The 21,885-nt window shown below is 54.7% G+C and overlaps 2 protein-coding genes across 5 annotated transcripts in view; one reads left to right on the top strand and one right to left on the bottom strand.

Moving 5' to 3' along the window:
* The window catches only part of SNAP47 (synaptosome associated protein 47), a 40,682-nt gene extending 24,989 nt beyond the window's left edge, over positions 1–15,693 (bottom strand). The window contains exons 1-3 of one of the 2 annotated variants that reach the window (XM_087862450.1): positions 15,537–15,693; positions 9,346–9,881; positions 1,895–1,975 (exon numbers count right to left, since the gene is read on the bottom strand). In XM_087862450.1, coding sequence (XP_087718576.1) covers positions 1,895–1,975; positions 9,346–9,830 — 566 coding nt within the window. In that variant the 5' untranslated portion in view covers positions 9,831–9,881; positions 15,537–15,693. The remainder of the gene's footprint in view (positions 1–1,894; positions 1,976–9,345; positions 9,882–15,536) is intronic. The other variant, XM_045774345.2, reaches the window with a different exon arrangement.
* A 176-nt stretch (positions 15,694–15,869) lies between these two features.
* JMJD4 (jumonji domain containing 4) lies at positions 15,870–21,067 on the top strand. 3 transcript variants are annotated; one of them, XM_045774364.2, is made up of 6 exons: positions 15,870–16,285; positions 16,374–16,539; positions 18,885–19,010; positions 19,294–19,561; positions 20,103–20,249; positions 20,643–21,067. In XM_045774364.2, exons 1-6 carry the CDS (start codon positions 16,021–16,023, stop codon positions 20,943–20,945), a joined length of 1,275 nt encoding a protein of 424 aa, XP_045630320.1. In that variant the 5' UTR covers positions 15,870–16,020; the 3' UTR covers positions 20,946–21,067. The 3 variants fall into 3 exon arrangements, with proteins under 3 accessions (XP_045630320.1, XP_045630333.1, XP_045630327.1); XM_045774377.2 differs by having other exon boundaries at positions 20,561–20,816; XM_045774371.2 differs by lacking the exons at positions 15,870–16,285; positions 16,374–16,539 and adding an exon at positions 16,809–18,590.
* Positions 21,068–21,885: the final 818 nt, after the last annotated feature.

Consider the following 21,885-nt stretch of genomic DNA (forward strand, 5'->3'; position numbering starts at 1 on the left):
AAAATGACAATCCACAGAAAGGGAGCATAATTTTCTAATCATGTATCTAATAAAGGGACTTCTATCCAGAATATATAAAGAACTCTTACAAACTCCATAATAAAAACACAACCGCATAAAAAAATGGTCAAAGAATCTGAAAACAAAATATACATATGGAAAGAAAGCATATGAAAAGATGCTCATTATCACCAGGAAAATGAAAGTCAACCCCCCAGTGAGCGCTACCTCATACCCACCGAGAGAGTTATAATGAAAAAGACCAATGATGATAACAAGTACTGTGAGGTTGTGGAGAAACTGGAGCCCTCATGCATTACTGGTGATGTAAAATGGTGCAGCCACTTCGGAAAACAATTGGTCAGTTTCTCAAAATGTTGAAGAGACCCAGCAATTTCCCTCCCAAGGGGAATGAAAACAAATGTGCACAGCAGCACTATTCATAATAGCAGCAAAGCAGAAACAAAACGCCAGAAAATAAAGCAACAGGGTGTCTGGCTGGCTCAGTCAGTACAGCACATGACTCTTGATCTCAGGGTTGTGAGTTCAAGCCCCATGTTCGGCATGGAGCCTACTTAAAAAAAAAGGAACACAGTACTGGTATATCTTACAAGGATGAACCCCGACAACATGAGGCATGCGTGATCTCTCCAGAAGAGACAGGGCTATGCAGAAAGAGAGGTCAGTGCTGACCTGGGCAGGGTGAGAACAGAGTGACTGCCAAAGGGCCTGGGGCAACTTCTGGGGGTGACAGAAATGTCCTAAAATTGGACTATAGTGATGTCTGCACAACTCTGTAAATTTACTAAAAATCATTGAATTGTTCACATACAATGAGTAAATTTTATGGTATGTAAATTAGAAGGCTGTTCTAAAGAATCTATGAAGGCACCTCAGAATAAAACATCAGAATATCTAGGATGGGGGGTGGGGAACAGTAGCCACAATCCTACACAACTTAGCAATAACATACACTAGGAACACAATGGAAAACATCCTCAGACTGCTGAGCTACATTGGGCTCAACTGTGAAGAGCCAAACCACCATTCAGGGGTGCCATTTTCCAACATCTGAACACCGAGGCCATACTATTTACTCAGACACCAATGAAAATACAACCAAACTAATTACAACTAGATTCCAGCAAACTCCTGATATCGAAACTGGCTTACCAACTTGTCTGCATTTCATTTAAAGAGAGACGAGGAATATGGAAGTAGTAAGCGTATAATCCAGAATTTTAATGTATATAAACAAATTTGTTTTCTAGAAGTTCTATGGGGCCCTTTTGCTGCTTTTGATCATGGAGAGGCCAGCACATGGGTTTCAATTATCATGAACTGAAGCAGCTTTCCAGCCAGAGGGAATTCAAAGAGACAAGCCCTATTTCCTTTTCGCCTCCTGGGAGCCAGACGTCTAAGAACATCTTGGCTAGTTCACTAGCTGAACCGAGAGACAAGGGAAGAGAAACTTCAAAGACCATACACAACAAGAAAGGCATGGCTCACAAAAATAGTTTGGAAAAGACACAAAGGTCAGCCCCAACCCTCAAAAGCAAAGACCACCAATTCCCAAGGAATAGGAAAATTAGGTTTGCAGAGTAAATCAGTCAGCTCCGGCTTCTGTAACAAATACCACAAACCACATGGCTTGAGCAACACACTGATTTCTCGGTTATGGAGACTGGGAAGTTCAAGATTAGGGCACCAACAGACTCAGTTTTGGGGGACAGCTCTCTCTCTAGCTTGGAGATGGCTGCCTTCTGGTGTCCTCACACAGCAGAGAGATCTCTAGCCTCTTCCTTTTATCCCACTGTGGGGGCTCCACTCCCATGACCTCATCTAAACCTAATCACTTCCCAAAGACCCTGCCCGAGGGGTCAGAAAAACTGACCAGAGAGATTCAACAGCATATTTGACCAGGGAGAACACAGAATCACTGAATTTGAGGATAATACCTTTGAAATTACCCAGTTTGAGGGGCAGAAAGAAAAAAGAGGGAAGAAAAATGAACAGAGCTTAAAGGACCCGTGGGATATCATCAAACATCCACAAATGCATTATAGGATCGACATCCCAGATGGACGAGAGAGAAAGGGACAGAAAATTAATTTGAGGAAACAATGGTTGAAAACTTCCCAAATCTGATGAAAGACATGAATGTACACATTCAAGAAGCTCAACAACCCCCCAGAAGGATAACTTAAAAAGATCCACACCGAGGGACATTACAGTTAAAGTGTTGAAACCCAAAGACAAAAACAGAGTTTTGAAAGCAGGAAGAGACAAGTGACCTGCCACATTCAAGAGATTCACAGTAAGAAGTGGTCCAATGTAATCAATCCACCAGCCACCAAGCAGCTGGCTGAACAGCCTCGAGAATGAAGCCACACTGGAGACTCGGGGTTGGTCTCCAGATTGGGCATGCAGTGGTGGCCGTGGCCAGGCTGGCCTTGGTGAGGTGAAGTCCATGTTGCTGAGCCCCATCATAACTTCCATCTCTGTCACCATGGCCACTTTGCTCATGGGCCCACTGGGCAACTGCAGGAGATGCGGGGGAAATAGGCTGACTGGTATCCAGAGAAGAGGTCATCCTATCCACCTGATTATCACAATCCTCTGCTGAAGAGACTCTGGTGGGCATTCACATGGGATATATCTTTGTCTTTTGTCCCACTCAGAGAAGTCTATCAACATATTTCTACCCCAGACCTCCTTGTCATGAAGTTTCCAATTCCCCAAACATCCAGCCAAACCACTGGCCACAGCTAATCAGTATGCGGCCTCTGGCCATTCCTCCTTCCAAGGAAACTGTTGAGCAGAGTACCGCACAATGGTCACCAATCTCAGGGGACTTCAAACACTTCTGCTCACAGCATCTTGGTATTGGAGTTACCACAGAACACAACATGGTCAAGCACTGGATGGAGCAATGCCTTACCCAGCTTTACTCACATAGAGAAGAGACAGAACAAAATCAGTTCCAATAGTAGGCACTGGTCCCTCGTGGCCAGAAGGTGCCCCTGGCAGCCAAAGTAGGTTAACTGGCTTATGTACATCCCTCTAATGCTGCAGTTCAGGGACTATCCCCCCTCCAACCATGGAGTCTGAAATCCAGAAGGCTGGGGCTGTGCCTAAGAGCCACCGACACGCATGCTTCTGCAGAACAAAAGAGAACTGGTTGAGCTTGTAACAGAGAAAGCTATTTCCATACTAGGGGATAAGCCTACACAGGCTGTGTGTTCCAGCCCTAAAACCCATTCTCATGAGGCTGAGAGTGAGTCAAAAGACGATGCACAAGACTGCCTTCCCAACATGATGAATTTCCAGGTGCATGGCTTGAAGTTCTGCCCACTGGGAGGATTTCTGGGGGATGCCTGCAAATTGCACAAAACCATCTGTAAACCAATCTCCACTATTTCCCTCCTCAGTCAACTAACTGTAGGGCACTCCCCGTGTAGGGAATGTGCCCTAGGTGCAGACTGGGAGAGAAAAGGCGGTACGGCAGGAGTGGGGGCCATGTGACCTAGTCTGTGCTTCAGGGCCTGCTTAAGCCTGATCTCCTGTATCCCACTGTCATTTGATGACAGGGTGTCATGGTGCATGTCCTACTTCATGGCTTGGTGGGTCAAACAACACCCACTTCATGAAGAACAGCTCAGATCACGTGATAATTTGATTGTCCATGGTCAAGTGTTCAGTCTCTACAAAGGCCCAGAAGCGGGCCAAGATCTGTTTCTAAAAAAAAAAAAAAAAAAAAAAAAAAAGTTGTCCATAGAGGACAGCAGGACTTTGCTGCAAAACCCTACGGGCACACACTGTGACTCCCTATGAAGGTCCACCGAAGGCTGCAAAGAGCACCCGTCTACCACAGACACTTGGAGCACCACTGGATCTGCTGGATCACGTGGCCCAAGGGGCACCTGGACGCGCTGCAGAGCCTTCTTGCTCTGGGCCCCGCTCAAAACCACCGACTTTTCCAGTCACTTGGTAAACGGGCCAGAGTAGCACACCCAAACGAGGACTACGCTGTTTCCAAAAGTGCTAAGGGGCTCACTAGGCACTGTGTCTCTGTTTTGTTTTGTTTAGATTTTATTTATTTATTTATTTAAGACAGAGACAGAGAGTACGCAAGCATGTGTGTGAGTGGGGGGAAGAGCAGAGGAGGAGGGAGAGGGCAAGAATCTCAAGCAGACTCCCGACTGGGTGTGGAGCCCCACGTGGGGCTCAATCTCAGGACCCTGAGATCACGACCTGAGCTGAAACCAGGAGTTGGACGCCTCACTGACTGAGCCACCCAGATGCCCCCACTGTGTCTTCTTTTTGGTTGTAGGAAAAGCCAGGTGCAAAAACCTATCCTTCACCATAAAAAAGATACTTCAGCAAGCCCCACTCCACTGGATCCCTAGAAATTTCAAAGAGGAGGAAAGTCTCTAATTTCTGTCAAACTTCTTTCCCACCTTCTGACATGCAAACATCTTTCCAGTGCATCTCGAGTAGCTGCTACTTCTTACTCGATCCAGTCCGCATGGTATCCACCATGGAATGGGCCAGGATGCTATCCTGTGAAGGGAAAGACAGTCAAGGGCCCTGTGACGCAAAGCGTGACACAGGGCTGGAGAGCTGGTGTACCCCTGAGGTGGGCCGACGCGGACGCGTTGATGGTCTTGTGGCTGAAAGCAAGCTGATCTGGTGGTCCTTGCTAATAGCATGGAAAGAGAGCACCTGCCAGACCGACCACTGCAAGCAGGTTCTCAAGGATGTGCTTGTTTGCTCAAGCACCTGGAACAGCAAGTGCAGTTAGAGCACCACCTGGTAGGTGTAAGACAATCGTCCTTGTTCTGCACAACTGAGTGAGTGAGCTGAGTGCAGACCATGCAGGGCTCGCTATCCATGAACCCTTCCCGTCCTTGATGGGGGCACTGATCTCTGAAATCCCTCCAAGAATGGTTTACTATTCTAGGCAGCCCAGAGGCTCCCACTTGGCCTTCGCCACCAGAATAGCCCTCACTGCACAAGTCAGGGAACCAGTGTGTGATTCTGCCAGCTGCAGAATGATGTGTTCTAGGACTGGGAAAATAGCCCTGGGATGGGTTCAGAGCCTACTGGGCCCACTGTGAGACTGTGAGGTAGACCCGAGCTAAAACTTCACTGATCCCTTGACCCCCAGAAGCCCCTACTCTGACTGGTCTGATGGAATCAGCATCAGTTCCAGCATCCCATGGTCCTGAAAAGTCTGATGGCCTCCTGCTCCCCAATGCACAGCCACCCTGACTAAATGCCATAAGCCCTGTGGGGGAAGGCTGGGACAAAGAACAAAGGTGTCAACTTTTAGCAGCAAACTGGGGTCCTTCCAGCTTCCCCATCATTCAAGGGGTTTCGGACCTGCAAACTCGGTCTTCAAGTCTGGGAACTGATTCAGGGGCCATGACTGCTTTTCAATTCCAGTTAGAGGCCTGCTCACTTGATGCAGCTCGGGTTAAGAACCAGGTCCACTGCCTGTCTACTTCTCCTCCAGGGCACAGGTCTCCAGGAGTCAGATGATTCTGATCGTGGCTTTGGCTCTGCTGTCCATTACGGTGACCATCCCCACTTGTCTTCAGTGGCCAAGGGCCACCGCCTGGCCCCGCCACCCCAGAATGTAGTTATCCCCACTGCACAACCCTCTATGTGGAAAAAGACAGAATACCAGGGACCTTTGAAAACAGGTGTGAAGTTGGGCCTCGAAACCCAACAGACTGGAAGTTCATTGAACAGGAGCTCGGTGAGATCATTAACCTCACCCTGCCCCCCACCCCCGGTGCTGCGAGGGCCCCACCTCTGTCTGGTCACCACTGAAGAGGGCGTGGTGAGTTGAGATCAGGAAACGGGAGCAGATGCCTCCCCCAAGCCAGGAGGCACACCCCAGGCCCTTCCTGCAAGAAGCTTTCCAGAAAATCCTGAGAGATAAGAGGACCGCAATCCAGAAAGCAACAACAGGATGCTATTCAAAAGGAACATTTGGAAATTAAAAATTAAATCTCAGAGGGGCACCTGGGTGGCGCAGTCGTTAAGCGTCTGCCTTCGGCTCAGGGCGTGATCCCGGTGTTCTGGGATAGAGCCCCACATCAGGCTCTTCCGCTAGGAGCCTGCTTTTTCCTCTCCCACTCCCTCTGCTTGTGTTCCCTCTCTCGCTGGCTGTCTCTCTGTCAGATAAGTAAATAAAATCTTTAAAAAAAAATTAAATCTTAGAAATTAAAAATACCACAAAAATGGAAGGGTAGGAGGGAGAAAAAACTCAAGAAATAGTAGAACAAAAAGACAAGGAGAAAGAAAAATGAGAACGGTATCAGAAGATCAATACCAGACGGCCGAAACGATGGGAGTTCTAACACTGAGAGGCAGAACCACACGTCATGCTCACTGCACACCCGTGCCAACCTCCCCATGAGCCAGGAGACCCCCACGAGGAGCACCCACGGGCAGCTCTGTGGGAGCTCTCTGTGGAGCTGCGGCACATGTGGCCCTGTGCACGCCGTAGCTCGGTGCTCCCTGCAGGATGCCTACCCTACTACTTGGCCCATTTAAAAACTCTTCTAGATGGTGCTCTGCGGTACACATCAACTTGCAACTTGGTTTTGTTTCGTTACCACGGCTTTGGGGTGGATCCAAGTCGGTCTGCGCAGATCTACAGGAATCGGTGCATTGAATCCGAGTCAGCAGTGATGTGGGAAACAAAGGCAAAGGGAAAGGTAGAGGACATTAAATGTCCTTTTAACCTGCATCCCACTGACAAGTACTTGAGGCGGGCGGGCTATCACGCTCCTCCAGAAGCTCCCGACTGTGTTAATAATGCGTCACTACAAGGAAGAACCACCTTGGTTTGACCATAGCCAGGGCTCTGGTATCCTGGGTTGTCTTGGGCAGATGAAGAGCCTTCTGGACCCTCCCTTCTCTCTACTTCCTCCCACACTGAAGTATAGAATCATCTGCTCCTCGTAACCCCCGGCAGCAGGCAGCAGGCAGCAGCAGCTCTCTCTGCCCACGGGTCCTGTCCCTGTGCTTTAATAAAATGCAAAACCATTTTGCACTGAAGACATCTCAAGAATTCTTTCTTGGCCGTTGGCTCTGGACCTCACCAAACCTCACCTCTATTCAAAAACTACACAGTTGACTACCGACCGCATCCCCCTCGAGGAGCGACTGACTGAAGCTGCCTGTGAAGGGCCCGGCCACACACGCTAGGCTTGGTCATGGGGTCTGTGAACCTTCGGCTTAGCTAGGTCCTGCCAGTGGCCGAGCCAAGTCCCATCCATGACTGCGACACAAGACTTCTCGTCCCGACCCAGCCCCTGACCGGCATTCGGTGCTGCCCCACATCTACACTTGTTGGTTTAATCTACCTTTCTCTAATTACTGGGGTGCCAGTACCCCCCTTTCGTGGGCTGGGCTCATCGGCTTAAACACAAGGCCAGGTACCCCGGCCTCGCTGTGCCCCTTCCCACTAGCTGGGAAGAGTGCCGCCAGCAGCTTCTGACGCAGCCACGAGGCCAACACGGGGCCCCGGGGCGTGACGCAGAGCAGAGCCTTCAACCTGCCTGGGACGCCGCCCTTCCTCTGCACCTGTGTGTGGGGGAAATAGCCTCCCAGCTTCTGTAGGCCACAGGGTCTGCAGATTTGGGCGACAGCAGCCGACCCTACACTCTAATCAACAGCCCCCACCCATTTTTCTATCAAATTGGCTTTTTCTCATTCTGTCATATGAGCTCTTTACCTAGTTGGGTATGAATCCCTGAGTGGGAATACGGGTGGGTGTTACAAACATTTTCTCCTGTCCTCAGGTTCATCTTCTCACTTTGCCTTTTGTTAAAAGAACATTTCTAAAATTGTCAGATTTTTTCTCCGAAAGGATTAACCAACAGATGTTCCCAATAGTGTAAAAATGCTTATTCCCTGTCCTCCAGCTCATAGTGTGTATTCTTCCTTTAATTCTTATTAACTTGGTCATTGGAACCTAGGTTTTCATTATGTTACTGTTGACATAGCCCTCCAGTGAAGGGCTGGCGTTGGGCCTGCTCTGGGATGCCGTTTGGCAACGCCAACCCCAGCTCACGTCTGAGTCCTGAGGATTCTCTGCACGCCGCCAGAAGGTGAGGGGAAGACAGCACTGCAGATGGTGGGGGAGGCTTTCAGAGACTAGGCCTGGAACTGATCCGCATCACTCCTGCCCACTGCTCAGTCCCATGACCTCCGCCCCCCACATGATGGCAAAGAAGGGAGGAAACTGTCCAGCTGTGTTTCCAGGACCAAAACTCAGAGGTCTGAGGACCTTCCAGCTCGGCCCCCACAGGTACCCCTGCTCAGGGTAAGATTTGGGGCCCTGTTCCCTGCAGCGCTAGGCCCTTCACCATGCAGGCACTTAGGAAAGAATACCCCAAACAGCCACAGGTGGTCACTGAAGAGTGAGGCCCCTCGAGGCTGAGCGTTCTCAGCACCAGGAGCCACATGGCCCTGATACGAGACAGCGGGCCTATACTCAGGGCCCATCACGAGAGGCTGCCACCTTGTCACGAGCTCCCAGGCAGCCCTCCCAGGAGCTACAATCCCTTTCGCACTGCACATGGTGTTGAGTCAGTGCAGCACTTTGCCAAATGGGGTCTTTAGGACCCTGCGGGGGGTCCGTTTCTTCACAACAGTACCATGGCACTGCTCGGCTTTTTGCCCTTGCTCTCCCACGTGCGCAGGGAGCCCCCGGAGGCCCCAGGACACAGGATAACATGGCAGGCAGGCTGCAGAAGCAGGCAGGAGGGCCCAGCGGTCTCCGACAAAGTCTTTCTATAAAGAGATGTGCAGAACCCTCCGAAAGCACCACTCTTGCCACTAAACACACCTGCTTTACCAAAGCCACTTTTCACTGACAAAGTTACTTACGTTACTAAGTCATGGCTTCATTATCGCACTTTTTAAATGAACAAACAATTTTTTAATGTCTTAGTTTTTAAGAAAATATGGTAATATTGGCATACATACCCACATAAACAAAAGCTCCTTGGGGCCCCCAATGTTTAAAAGTGTGAGGGGTCCCTGGGTTGGAAGAGGCTGGTGTGGCAGCAAGGGTGGCAGCTCCTGGAGCCAAACAGCTTCAGCTCAAACCCTGCAGCTACATGGCCACACAGAACAACACACCTTGTGTGCATGACCTGGCCCCTCGGCCTGTTTCCCCCATGGGAGAAGATGAGGTAACCTTCCTTATTCACATAAAACTGGAGCTCTGTACCAGGAACAGAGCGTGTCCCCCACCAACGCCTGCCCGGCGTAACCTTGCACAGCAGGGGAGTGGCCTGTGTGTCTGAAGTGCCCCTGTACCTGTCAGCCACGTCCAGGTCAGATTCCATCTTGTCCAGGCCCCTGCTGATGCTGTCCAGCTGCTCGCCCTGATGGTGGAGGACTCGGGCTGTCTCTTCCAGGCTCTTCTGGGAAGAGGCCATCAGACCCGTCAGCTGCTTCCCCTTGGTCACAGGCAGCGGTGCTTCCGACGGAGACAGCAGCAACTCTCTCCAGAAATGCTCAATGATGCTGAAGACTACATTCCGACTGGGCTGCAAGGAGCTGAACCAGTGCTTGAGGTGGTCCTTCTCCAGGATGGTGATAGAACTGAAGACAAAGTGAGAAGCCTCCTTCTTGATCTCAATCACACCAGAGAGGGGGAAGCTGACCAGGGCCTCCCCGGTTTTATCCGTCACAAATCTCAGGGAGTGAGAAGTTAATGAAAGCTTTCCAGGAACCCATCGCTTCTCCGGTTCTAAGTAGTAGCAGCAAGGCCAGGAGTGCACGCAGATCTCTCTGCTCATCTGGCTCCCAGGCTGGTCTGCTGCACGGCCACAGCTACGGCCACTCTGCCTCTGGAGGAGACGGACAGGTTAGCGGATAGCTGAGGCTAGCGCGTGTCAGTGCACTTGGACCGCAGACAGTAGGACAGCCCAGGGACTCCCACCACCGAGAACAGGCAGGATGGAGGCCCACCCCACCTGAACCAGGGTCCATAGCTCAATGCGACGGCCACCCCAGGGTCCCTCACAAGAACACCACTTCTGCTGTGACTACCCTACCAATACACACTCCTCACATGTTCCTACACTAACATTCTCCTCCTGAAATCTTCGTCATGAAGGAAATAATCCTACAGGCAGACCTTTCCCTTCTTGCATGGCCCACGAATTTCATCAAGTTCTACGTAATTATCTAGTTCCACGTACGTATCTGTATGTACAGTTTTATATGGTTGTAAGTAGTGAAGGTACGCTGTTTGCACCTACAGTTTGCATTTGCTAATGAAGTTTGGAAAGTCAGACATGACGGATGTGAGACAATCCTTACAGAACACCGCGTGCGCCCCTCTCACTGACCAGATAAAGCTCACAAAGCCAGGAAAGGAGGAGGGCCCCGTATAAGATCAAACCACAAGCACGTGACATGGACTTGGCTACAACTAGGCCTGGGAATACCTCGTGCACCTCCCTTGTGGGCAGAGGTCCAGCTGTACTGGGGCCTGTCTTCCACTCCCCCCGCCTCCCCATGCCACGTGCACACATGGTTATGGCATGACCTCACTTGTAAACAGAGGAGAACAAATCACTGATGTTATCTCTTACAGTACTGAGAAGTGTGGCCTTCACAGCGTGACCAGAGCCTCAGGGAGTCTCTGAATCCCAGCATGGGTTCTAGGCCCCACAGGCCACGAGGGGCAGCAGGCACCAAGGAGCCGACCTGACATCATCCGTGGCTCCTAAAGCTCAGTGCCACGGAAAGCCAACGAATGTGTTCACTGAGCAGACTTCTCCATGATGCCCCATCAAGCAACAAAGGCTGGGCAAGACAAGAAAAGAGCTTGCATCGCACAGAGCTTCCTAATTACACGGAGTCCAAGTGCTTGGAGAGTCGGCAATGCATCACAACACGGCCGACGCACCCAGCAGACAGCAAGCTCACCCTGTGACCTCAGGAGGGCTCTGTGAGGGGCCAGCAACCCCACAGTCCAGACCTGCTGAACACCACACCAAGTCACCCTCCTGAGGCCTTCCACACACATGCTCTGACCACCTGGGGCAGAGACGCAGCACGGCTCCCTCTCCTCTGGGACCACGTCTCTTGCTGGACATAGGGAATCAGAAAGCAAACGTGTCCTGCTCAGACTTGTCTCCCCAGCAAGAGGGACAGCCACCCGACACTGAAACAAACACGGGCTACAGTGTGCTGCCGGCCTGGGGCCTCTGCCGGTGCAGACCTGCGAGGTCCCGTACAGACCTGCCAGCGCCGTTGTGCCGCGGGGCCACCCGCGGTCACTCAGACTGTGCAGGGTGGAAAGGCCTCTACTCTCAGAACCAGGGAATGCTACCCACAGTTTCTGGTGTTTCCTAGTCCAGGACCAAGCTCAGAGGCCGGGCACCTCGGCCCCACCACAGACCCTGCTCGCTGTGCTGTCAGCACCTGGAGCCGGCCTGACCCAGGTCCTCCTGGCTGAAGGAGCCTCCTGCCCTTCAGCCACCCGACCACCACAAACCGTTTCAACCCGCAGAGAGAGTTGGGGCCTGTGTTGTTCACTGCTGCCCGGTGTTGGGAAGCTTGCTGCAGCGTGAAGGCTGAGTCCCTGTTAACAAGAGCCTGTGCCCTGGGGGACTCCTGTGCTCCAAGTGAGACGATGCACACATGCTCCCCAATGACGGAGTGTGGCACTGCGGGTCTGAGGAGCGCCACCTGCCACATGCTTTACGACTATGGGAAGTTCCTTCACCCTCTGGGCCTGTTTACCCACCGCTAAAGTAACTGAAGACTGAAATATGCTAGAATTCAAAGACAGAAGGACAAGGGAAGAGGAACGAACTGTGAGGAGGAGAAACGAAAAACTTCTGACTATGGTACTACATGTGAGGACGGTGAGAACAGCACTCAGGTTTGACGATTCCAGGAAAAAGCAAACGGAGAAACGTGTGGCCAGCACCCTTCCTACAGCACTATTTCCATGACATTTTTCCCAACAGACGGAGTAAACAAGATGAAGGGGAGGGCCAGAGCAAGAACAACATTCCCACGCCCTCCCTCTCCCTCAGCTGTGAACTCACCTGCCACACCTGTCCCCAGGTGTCCCCGGGTGTCCTGCCTGTCCCCTGCTCCGCACAACCGATGGCAGGAAGCAGTGCCCCTGCTCCCTGCAAGGCCAGGCCTTGCTCTTGTGCAATGGATCCCAACCCTTTCCAGCAACACCGACCTCTCCGTCCTTCTGACACCAGGCCACACTATTTCTCCAAAGGCCAGATGGCAAGTACCTTAGGCTTTGTGAGCATAGGGTCCTTGTGTAAGGGTGCAGCTCAGCCACCCTACAGCAGGAGCAGCCGGAAACCGCACAGAGGCAAAGGGGTGTGGCTGTCCTCATTCACAACACTGGGGGCCACCACGCTTGCCCTCCCCCGTCCTAGACCCTCTCATCAGTGTGCACAGACGCCCTAAGCTCTCCATCCTAGGGCAGACCAGCGGCCCCCTCCCCACATCCCCACAGCCCTCTCCGGCTACTGCTCCTCCAAGAGACACCTGCTGCGGCTCCCACCATCAGGGACCTCCCCCCCTACCCCGGGACAGGCTGCTCTGCCCACTGCTCACTGACGCTGCTCAGCGCAGACCTCCAGGTGGCCAAATGCAATGCCCACCTCTGTGTATTCTAACTTCTGTCCGACACAGCTGCCCCTCTGGAGAGACAGCATGCTTCATCCCTGGTCTCCCACCCCCGGCCTCGGGTGATCCAGGGGCGCCCCTCCTTTCCTGCCCCAGCCCCCCACTACCCCATGGCCAGCTCCAGGGGTTCCCTGTCTCCTGTAACAGATCTTTTGCTGACCACAAAGCACTTGCCACAGCTCCCTGGAGCCTGTTGACAGGCTCAGTCTACATGCCGAAGCAGCAAACATCAGGAGTAGGGTCCTTGGGCACAATGCCAGCACATTGTGGGCATCAGGTAAATACGTGGAAAGCTGTCCACCATGGACAGCTTTCCTCCTTCCGCCCGCTGACCCGGGTCTCTGGTCTATGCTATGCTCCTGGAGGCCTTATCCAGTCCTTGCTGTTATAGCCTGGAACCCACGTCGACCTGCGCTGACCCTGGGAGTGGAGCTGAATGAGGATGGGAAGATCTTGGAGCAGCACCCCAAGGGATGCTCACGGGGAGACGTGAGCAGGTGCATGGACGGAACGCCTGACACCTGGCATTCCGTATGATGCACTATTGCAGATGGACGTCTCTTAGTGCCTGCACCAGGCCTGTGCCCTGGAGTGAGCCTCAGCATCAAGTAAACACCCTATTTTTAGTCACTTTCCAAAAGAACAGAACCAGTGACATTTTACACACGCTCCAAGGACTCCTGAACACAAGAAGTCTGGAGGCAGAACAGTGGGAGCAGTGTGTCCCGGCGCCGGCAGCCACCTTTTCCATTACATGCACCACCTGCTCTTCAGAGCTCCCACTCTCAACCTGGAAGGTTCAGATGTGCTGCTGGGGGCATCTCAGGGCCACAACACGGCCTACTCACACGGCATGCACCACCCTTCTCACCCTCGGAAAGGAGAAGGAGGATCTTTCCCTACTCCCACTGCATTTCCAACCCCGCGCTAATGTGAAAGTCCCCTCTGGCTGTGTGGACAGTGCACTGCTGGGGCACGTCCAGGCTCGGAGCAGCGTCCTGCCTCCACATTCTGACTCAGTAGGTCCGAGTGGGGCCCAAGAAAGTGCTTCCCTCACAGTTTCCAGACAATGTGTTGCAGTCCCAGCTCCAGCACCAGAGGGCCACCGTGTGGACTAGAGGAAGCACGGCATGGAACATGGGGTCCCGTCTCCTACCCTGGCTTCCTGGCTCAACTGCTTCAACAATCCTGGGGAGCATGTGGACCCGCTGGCCCAAAGCCTCCCCGTTTCTAGGAAACTTGGTTTCAAGAACCGAGCTTCAGGACCCAGAATCCTGGGATTCTTCCCAGGCAACACCTATCTCAATTTCATATTTCTTCCAAGATACACACTTTAAATCACACTTTCTCAATCTTCAGACAATGACAAACACTCTGCTTCCCACGCTCTTCCGAACTGCCTCCGGTGATCTGCATTCACAACTGAAATCCAATAATTAAGGATTCATGCTAAGATGTGGACTGTATATGGTCAATTTTTTTTTAAATAAAAAGCTTAAAAACAGCAGGAGCTTACATAAACAAACTTCCACATGTATGAAATACAGAGACTCTGTGTGTGTGCACGTGCCCACGGCGGGACGGGAAGAGGAGCGAGAGACATAAAACAGGAAGCAATAAAGGAATGCCTGGAAAGATAGCTGCATCTCAAAATGCCTTGAACAGTCCGGTGTGGATAGGATTACAGGGGATTCTTCTCCACATCGACCGCCCCACATGTTCTCCCTGACTTCATGCCACACGCTGGCCCAGGGAGGAACTCCACACCTGGACCACACTGGGCACAGCGAGGCAGCCTGGGAAGGCAGCCCAGCACACAGGGGATCACACAGCCCTTCGTGCTGCCCCACCTGCCCACCTCACTGGCGTGCTCAGCTCTGTCCAGAACCCGGACGCTCCCAAACTCATCGTTCTCCTAGTCCCCCCTCTCCTCGGCCTTCCCCACGCTGTGGTCCTCCCTGTTCTCCTTCCGGGTAAGCTGCAGGACACGTGGAAAGAGTCCCCTTCAAGACGCTCTCCAAAGCTCAGAGTCCCAACTGGGGAAAACTCCCTTATCCCACCTCCAAGATAAACAGGGCGGCATCTCCCCTTCCCCTTCACTCAGAGTGTCCCCTGTGTTTGGGAATGACATAAAGCCAGCATCCAGATTTTACAAGGCACCAACTGAGCTGTAGACGCGTAGCCCAGAACTGAGTCAGGCAACCCTCACCAGGCACAAGACCACAGAGGTGCGTCTGCTCTTCCCTCAAGGATGCAACAGGTGCTCATGGCTCCTTCTTGTGCTGGACCCTGTGTGAAATGTGTGCCCGGCTCTGTACTGTCCTGCGCTCTTCCTTTCCAGACTGACAGAGTAGGCTGGTGTTCACAGGACAATTTTCTCTACACGCTCAGACCCGGACGTGTCACCCCCACCACGTCCCCCGATTTCCGTCCTGCTAGTGTGCAGCCTCAAATCCTCACCTTTGTTCCCCCACCAACCCCTCATCACCCACTCCAGGCCCCCACCATCCCCTTAGGCCCCAAGCATCTCTTCCAGGTCCCCACAATGCCCCTGGACCCCCAACATCTTCTCCAGGTCCCCACAATCCCCCTGGGTCTCCAGCATCCCCCCCAGGCCCCCACCGTCCCCTCTCGGCCCCCAGCGTCCCCTCCGGGTGCCCAGAATCCCCTGGGCTCCCGGCATCTCCCAGGACCCCACCTTTGGCCCCGGGGCCCCTCTGTCAGAACAGGAAGGGTTCTCATAGAGGCAGCAGTAGCAGGCGGGACTGAGCTGGGACAGGGACTGGACGACTCTGGCACAGGCCCGAGCGCAGACCGGGGGCGCCGCTCACCTGTGTCACTGGGGAAGTGCGAAGACGGCGAGACGCTGTTTGACAATTTCAGACGCCGGACGGACCGGTCGCCGCAGAGGAGCTGTGGGTCGCTCCCGCGCCTGCGCAGAATGAGGGCCGCAGGCTGCTAAGCGCGTGCGCCCAGGGCCCGGCGCTCCGGGATTCGGCCTCGGGAGGGAACTGTGGCCGCATTCTCTTGATTCCGCTCCGCCGCGCCGGGCCGACGGCGGGCTCCGAGAGCCTGTGCCTCGCGGTTTTCGCTCCGGCTGGCACGGAAGAGGGGAGCGGCCGTTCTCGCGACAGCGTCTGCTCCGGAAGTAGTTGTAGCAAGTACTTCCTTTTCCCCTCACCTTTTAAAAAGCAGGGAGGTGGGAGGCAGCTGGCTGGTCCCGGGCGCACGCCCGTTGCTCGGCTGCGGCGTCCCCGGGAGCCGGGCCTCTCCCGCCGTGGTGCCGCCCAGCGCGGGCGCCGAGCCCGGCCGGGGATGGACAGGGAGACGCGCGCGTTCGCCGAGAGCCACTTCCAACGCCTCCGGGGGCGGCCCGCGGGCGCGGTGGGCGCCACCCCGGGCCGCGTGGACTTCATCGAGAGCCCGGACTCCTTCTCCTACGCCGACTTTTTCAAGGGCTACCTTTTGCCCAACGTGCCGTGCGTTTTCTCCAGCGCCTTCACCGAGGGCTGGGGCAGCCGCAGGCGCTGGGTGACGCCGGGCGGGAAGCCGGACTTCGAGCACCTGCTCCGGAACTACGGTACGTGCGGAGCGCGCGAGCTGCCGAGGCCTGGGGGGCCGCCGCCGCCCGCGGAGGGCGCACAGTGTCAGACAGCCTCTTGTTTCAGGAGACGTGGTCGTCCCCGTGGCCAACTGTGGGGTCCAGGAGTACAACTCCAACCCTAAGGAGCACATGCTCCTCCGAGACTACATCAGCTACTGGAAAGACTACATCCAGGGGGGCTACTCCTCTCCGCGCGGCTGCCTCTACCTCAAGGACTGGCACCTGTGCAGGTAAAGGGGGCGGAGCGCCGCTTCCCCGGGACCTGAGCGAGCCCCGGACGCGCCCAAAGCAGCTTGTCCTTCCTTCCCCCGGGTAGGAATCTTCGTGTGTACCCAAACCTGGCTCCTGCGGCGTGGTTGGACGTGCTCCCCATGGCAGGATTCAGGCGAAGTCATTCATCCTGGCTGCCCCAAGTCCTGCACCACCCTGCTCAGTTCACGTTCTCAACCTTCCAGCAGGGCCGCGCCCGACTTGTGTAGCTTCTCCATCACCGACCAGCCACTCGCCCGCCCTTTCTTTTCTTTTTTTTTTTTTTAATGATTTTTTATTATATTATGTTAGTCACCATACAGTACATCCCCGGTTTCCGATGTAAGGCTCGATGATTCATTAGTTGCTTGTAACACCCAGTGCACCATGCAATACGTGCCCTCCTTACTACCCATCACCGGTCTATCCCATTCCCCCACCCCCTCCCCTCTGAGGTCCTCAGTTTGTTTCTCATAGTCCATAGTCTCTCATGTTTCATTCCCTCTTCTGATTACCCCCCTTTCTTTATCCCTTTCTTCCCCTACCGATCATCCTAGTTCTTATGTTCCATAGATGAGAGAAATCATATGATAGTTGTCTTTCTCTGCTTGACTTTTTTCACTTAGCATTATCTCCTCCAGTGCCGTCCATGTTGCAGCAAATGTTGAGAACTTGTTCTTTCTGATAGCTGAGTAATATTCCATTGTATATATGGACCACAACTTCTTAATCCAGTCATCTGTTGCAGGGCATCTCGGCTCCTTCCACGATTTAGCTATTGTGGACATTGCTGCTATGAACGTTGGGGTGCATATGGCCCTTCTCTTCACTACGTCTGTATCTTTGGGGTAAACACCCAGTAGTGCAATTCGCCCGCCCTTTCTAAGGAGGCCTTGTGTGGTCCGACCGCACCCTTCTTCCAACTCCGGGAGCTCCAACGGTGGGGCTCTGAGACATAGCTCACACTCATGGGCCTCTGCACCCCACCGCTGCTGCGTTCCCACGCCCAGAAGGGGTCCTTGGGTTTTGTGTCCATCCCTCTACCCAGGGGTGTGCTGGACACAAACAGAGACCGTCCTACTCACACCCCAGCCAGCTGGTACAAGGCACAGAGTACAGGCTCGATGAGTTTTGAATAAATGAGTGGACGATTGAATTCTTGCTTTGTTGATGAGGAAAGTAAGGCTCAGGATGGTAACGTGAGTCACTCCCTTGCGATTCCCAAGACCCATCCAAGAAAGCATCTCGCACCAGCATGCCTTGGATGCTCCCTGCCTTGTCTGGCAGGGAGAGCTGGCCGGGGGCTGGATCAGGGACACCCAGACCCTGGCTGTGGCCCCCAGGGACTCCTATTCCAGCAGCACTTGGGACTCCTAGACTTGATGGTCCTGCACGGTGGGTGTGGGCTTCAAAGCAGTAAGTGTGTTCTGGGTATTACACGAGACATACTTGTCCTGGAAACTTGTTCATTGTTTGAAGGTCAGTTTTGACTGAATATTGTGTGTTTTCCCTGGAAACCCTAGAATAAACAGAGAAGAGGGAGGTCAGGAAGGCAGAGGTGGCCCTAGGGGATGTGACATCTGAGCAGGGTTTTGAGGGATCAGTAGGAGTCTGGTGGCCTGCAAAGGCATGGCAGCAGGTGTTTGGTGCTGCCGGGGCTCTGTCCCTGATCATGGCCTCTGACCATGAGTGATGTGTGAGCTACTACAAAAGCTTATTCCGGCATGTGGTTGGGAGAGCTGCACTCTCCCTGGGGCTCGGTTGGTGTCCTGTGTGTGGGGCCTGTTGTTTTGGTTGTGGGGATCAGGCTTTTGGACCAGGAGGAATGGGGGCCTGTGGGTTGGGGAGAAAGACTTCAATGGACATGGGCCATATTGCCTGGGCCACTGGTGGTGCACCCATGCAGCAGACTCGAGGTCATTGGCAGGGCGAGAGCGTGGGTGAGGCCTTCGAGTTCTGGAGAGCAGCGCGATGCAGATGAGGCAGTCCGGAGGCTGACGTCCCGGACCTGGTGCGAGGGCGTCTGGAACAGGTGTGCTGCTGCCTGCACGGGTCATTTGAGCGACGTCACAGCACCCCCAGCGCCGTATCATCTGTTTCTGAGGGGGCTTCGTTCCTTGGGCGGGGCTCTGGTGGGGTCACTTGGGGCTGTGGTCATGTGGTGGCTGGACTAGCACGGGGTGGTCAGCCATACTGTGGACGCCAGCTGCAGAGGGCAGCTCCGGGTCATTGATGTCCTTCCTAACCTCTGGCTATCTCACGTGTTTGGGGCATTAGGTGCCAGAAGGTGGCCACTCCTGCCACAGCCGCATGTCACTCCCTGCAGGGACTCCTCGGCGGAGGACGTGTTCACCCTGCCCGTGTACTTCTCGTCCGACTGGCTCAACGAGTACTGGGATGCCCTGGATGTGGACGACTACCGCTTTATCTACATGGGGCCCACTGGCACCTGGTACCGTGGGTCCACTCCCAACCTCCTTTCTGTGCCTTGTCCCTGCCCCACACACTCTCCTCCACCCTGTTGACTCTGTCAGAGCCTCTCAGAGATGCCCAGGCCTTGGGGAGGGCTGTCAGGTGTCCCATTTCCAAGCCTCCGTACCCACTTTGCCCCTGGGGGCTCTTATGTGGGGGAGGTGTGAGTGCTGGGGCCTCCGGGGCCCCTGTCTGTGGCCAGCCTATTCTGAAGAACCAGACCACCTCTGGTTCAGTAGGCACCAACAAGAGGTTTCACACAGGTCGCCGTTCCACGCTGACATCTTCCGCTCCTTCAGCTGGTCTGTCAACATCTGTGGGAGGAAAAAGTGGTTCTTCTTCCCTCCGGGGCAAGAGGAAGCCCTGCGGGATTGCCACGGTGGCCTGCCCTACGACGTGACCTCGCCCGCGCTCCTCGACAGCCGCCTGTACCCCATGCGCAAGCACTGCAGCCCACCCCTGGAGCTCACACAGGAGGCAGGCGAGATGGTCTTCGTGCCCAGCGGGTGGCACCACCAAGTCCACAACCTGGTAGGGTGGGCATACGCCACCGCATGTGCCTGCAACATGGCCCGGACAGGTCAGGGAGACACCCTGGGGCCTCACTGGTCTGACCCCGAGCCCAGAGTATCCATCTCCCCGTTCATCTGCCTCTTGGCCTGCCCAGCAGCACTCCTCACCCTTAACATGTTCTTAGATGCCTTTCCACAGAGAGAGGGCCAGGCACACCCCTCCTGATCCCACAGTGGGCAGGCTGCCCTCTAAGAGAGCCTGGGAATAGGACTGCACAGACTATGGAGAAGGGCCATCAGCTCCTGTTTCTTCCCCACCTCCCACCTTTCTTCCCTGGGCAGCAGTGGGTCCTTATACACCGTGGAGTTTCCCCAGCTCCCCTGGGAGCCCTGCTCTTGCTTAGCTGTGCTCTCAGAAGATCCAGCCCCCTCTTCATGCTAGCACCCACTGGGACACAGGAGCAGCCCTTCCCAGCTGAGGAGGGTTGCAAGGACCTCGGGACGGGTTGGGGATGGTCTAGTGTGGGCTCATGGGGACACCCATGCCCCACCCCTTCCAGGAGGACACCATCTCCATCAACCACAACTGGGTCAATGGCTGTAACCTGGCCAATATGTGGCACTTCCTGCAGCAAGAGCTCCGGGCCGTGCAGCAAGAGGTCAGCCAGTGGAGGGACACTATGCCTGACTGGCACCGTCACTGCCAGGTAGGCCAGCCTGGGCAGGAGGGAAGGACTGGGAAGGGCTCTGCGGGGCTGCAGTGGGGGCTGAGAGATGGGGCTTACCAGGGCCAGGGCTGCAACGTGGGGAGGGCATGGGGCAGCCCTCAGGGCAGCCTACATTCTCACCAGAGGGCTTGGTCTGTAAGGCCAGAGCTGTGGTCCTGGGGACATGGGAGCCGCCAGCCTGCCTGTCTGAAGGTCAGTCTGGGCCTGAGGCAGGTCACTGGGGCTTACAGGCTGCAGGATTCAGACCCATCACCAGCTGGCCCCCGCGTATCTCTGTCCCCATCCTCAAGGACTGGGCCCTGCCCACAGTCCACAGACACTTGCCTGGAGCTGCAAGCAAGCCGTGGCTCACTGGTGCTCCTCTCTGGCCAGGTCATCATGAGGTCCTGCTCCGGGATCAATTTTGAAGAATTTTACCACTTCCTCAAGATCATCGCTGAAAGGAGGCTCCTCCTCCTGGCGAAAGGGATGGGCCCTGGTACCATGGAGGGTGGCGTTGGCACCGGGCTGGGCCCCCAGCAGGCTGCTTTTGATGTCAGCCGGATCACAGAGGTCCTGGCATCTGTGGTGGCCCACCCCGACTTCCAGAAACTGGACACAAGCATGTTCTCACCGCAGCCGGAGGAGCTCCTGCTGCAGCTGGAGGAGGTTGTGGCCACCGCCGCCTCTATTTAGTGCATGATGCTTGCATCACACAGGGCCCTGAGGAACTGACATGGAAGGCAGGTGGTTCTACAGTCCCTTCCGTAAATAAAGCTCTGTGCTGTGTGGCATGGGACATGTCACCTTCCCGCGGAGCCTTGTGGCCTCAGGTGTCCCAGGTGTGGCTCCTGCTCTTACAGGTGTGATACTGTCCTGGCTGTTGGCAGCCCCAGGACCCTGATGCCTGTGCAGGGGGTTTGGGCTCCTTGTCTTCATGAGGCTCAGCCAGTGCTGAGTGCCCTGGATCCAGTGAGGGGGTGGGTGGGCAAGTCCTGTGAAGTGAGATCTGCAGCCAGAACTCAGGCGTGGGGGCAGCATGTGTCTGGGATTCCTGGTGCCCCCTGCCTTCCCTCAGCAACGACCAGCACCCGAGCCCATAGGCCTCCCATCCGCAGCAGTGCAAGGCAGCTGGCTTGTCTTGCAGGGCCCCCTCTGCAGTAGGACCACGCCCTTACTCATCTCCATCTTCCCTTGGAGCAAGCCCCTCCTCGTAGGGTGAACACTCTGGGACCCAGGGCCTCCGAGTCTATCCCACAGGAGAACCACTGTTTACATAGAGCCTGCCTTCCCTCTGCCTCCCCTGCACCCCCATCATGCAGGCCCCCAGGCGTCGCAGGAGCATCATTCAGGGGTCCCTCGGGCTCGGCTGACGCCCATGATTTTATCTCCCTCTTATTTGTGACAGGACTGCCTTTGCTTATCGGGATCCAGGTCCATCCCTGTGTCTGCACACCCAGCGAGGGCCTAGACCTTGCCCCAGGTTTCCAGAGCCCCCTCTAGTCCCTCTCCCATCCTTCACATGTGCTGGCCATCTTAGGCCACTAGCAACCAGTGGTTCAAACCACTCTGCATATATGTGCCCCAGCCAGTTTCCTCTGCAGAAATGTTTCAGTCCAGTCTGCAGGCCAGTGTT

The sequence above is a fragment of the Ursus americanus genome, chromosome 5, assembly GCF_024610735.1.
Source record: "Ursus americanus isolate L20-20 chromosome 5, mUrsAme1.1.p, whole genome shotgun sequence".
Lineage (NCBI taxonomy): Eukaryota > Metazoa > Chordata > Mammalia > Carnivora > Ursidae > Ursus > Ursus americanus.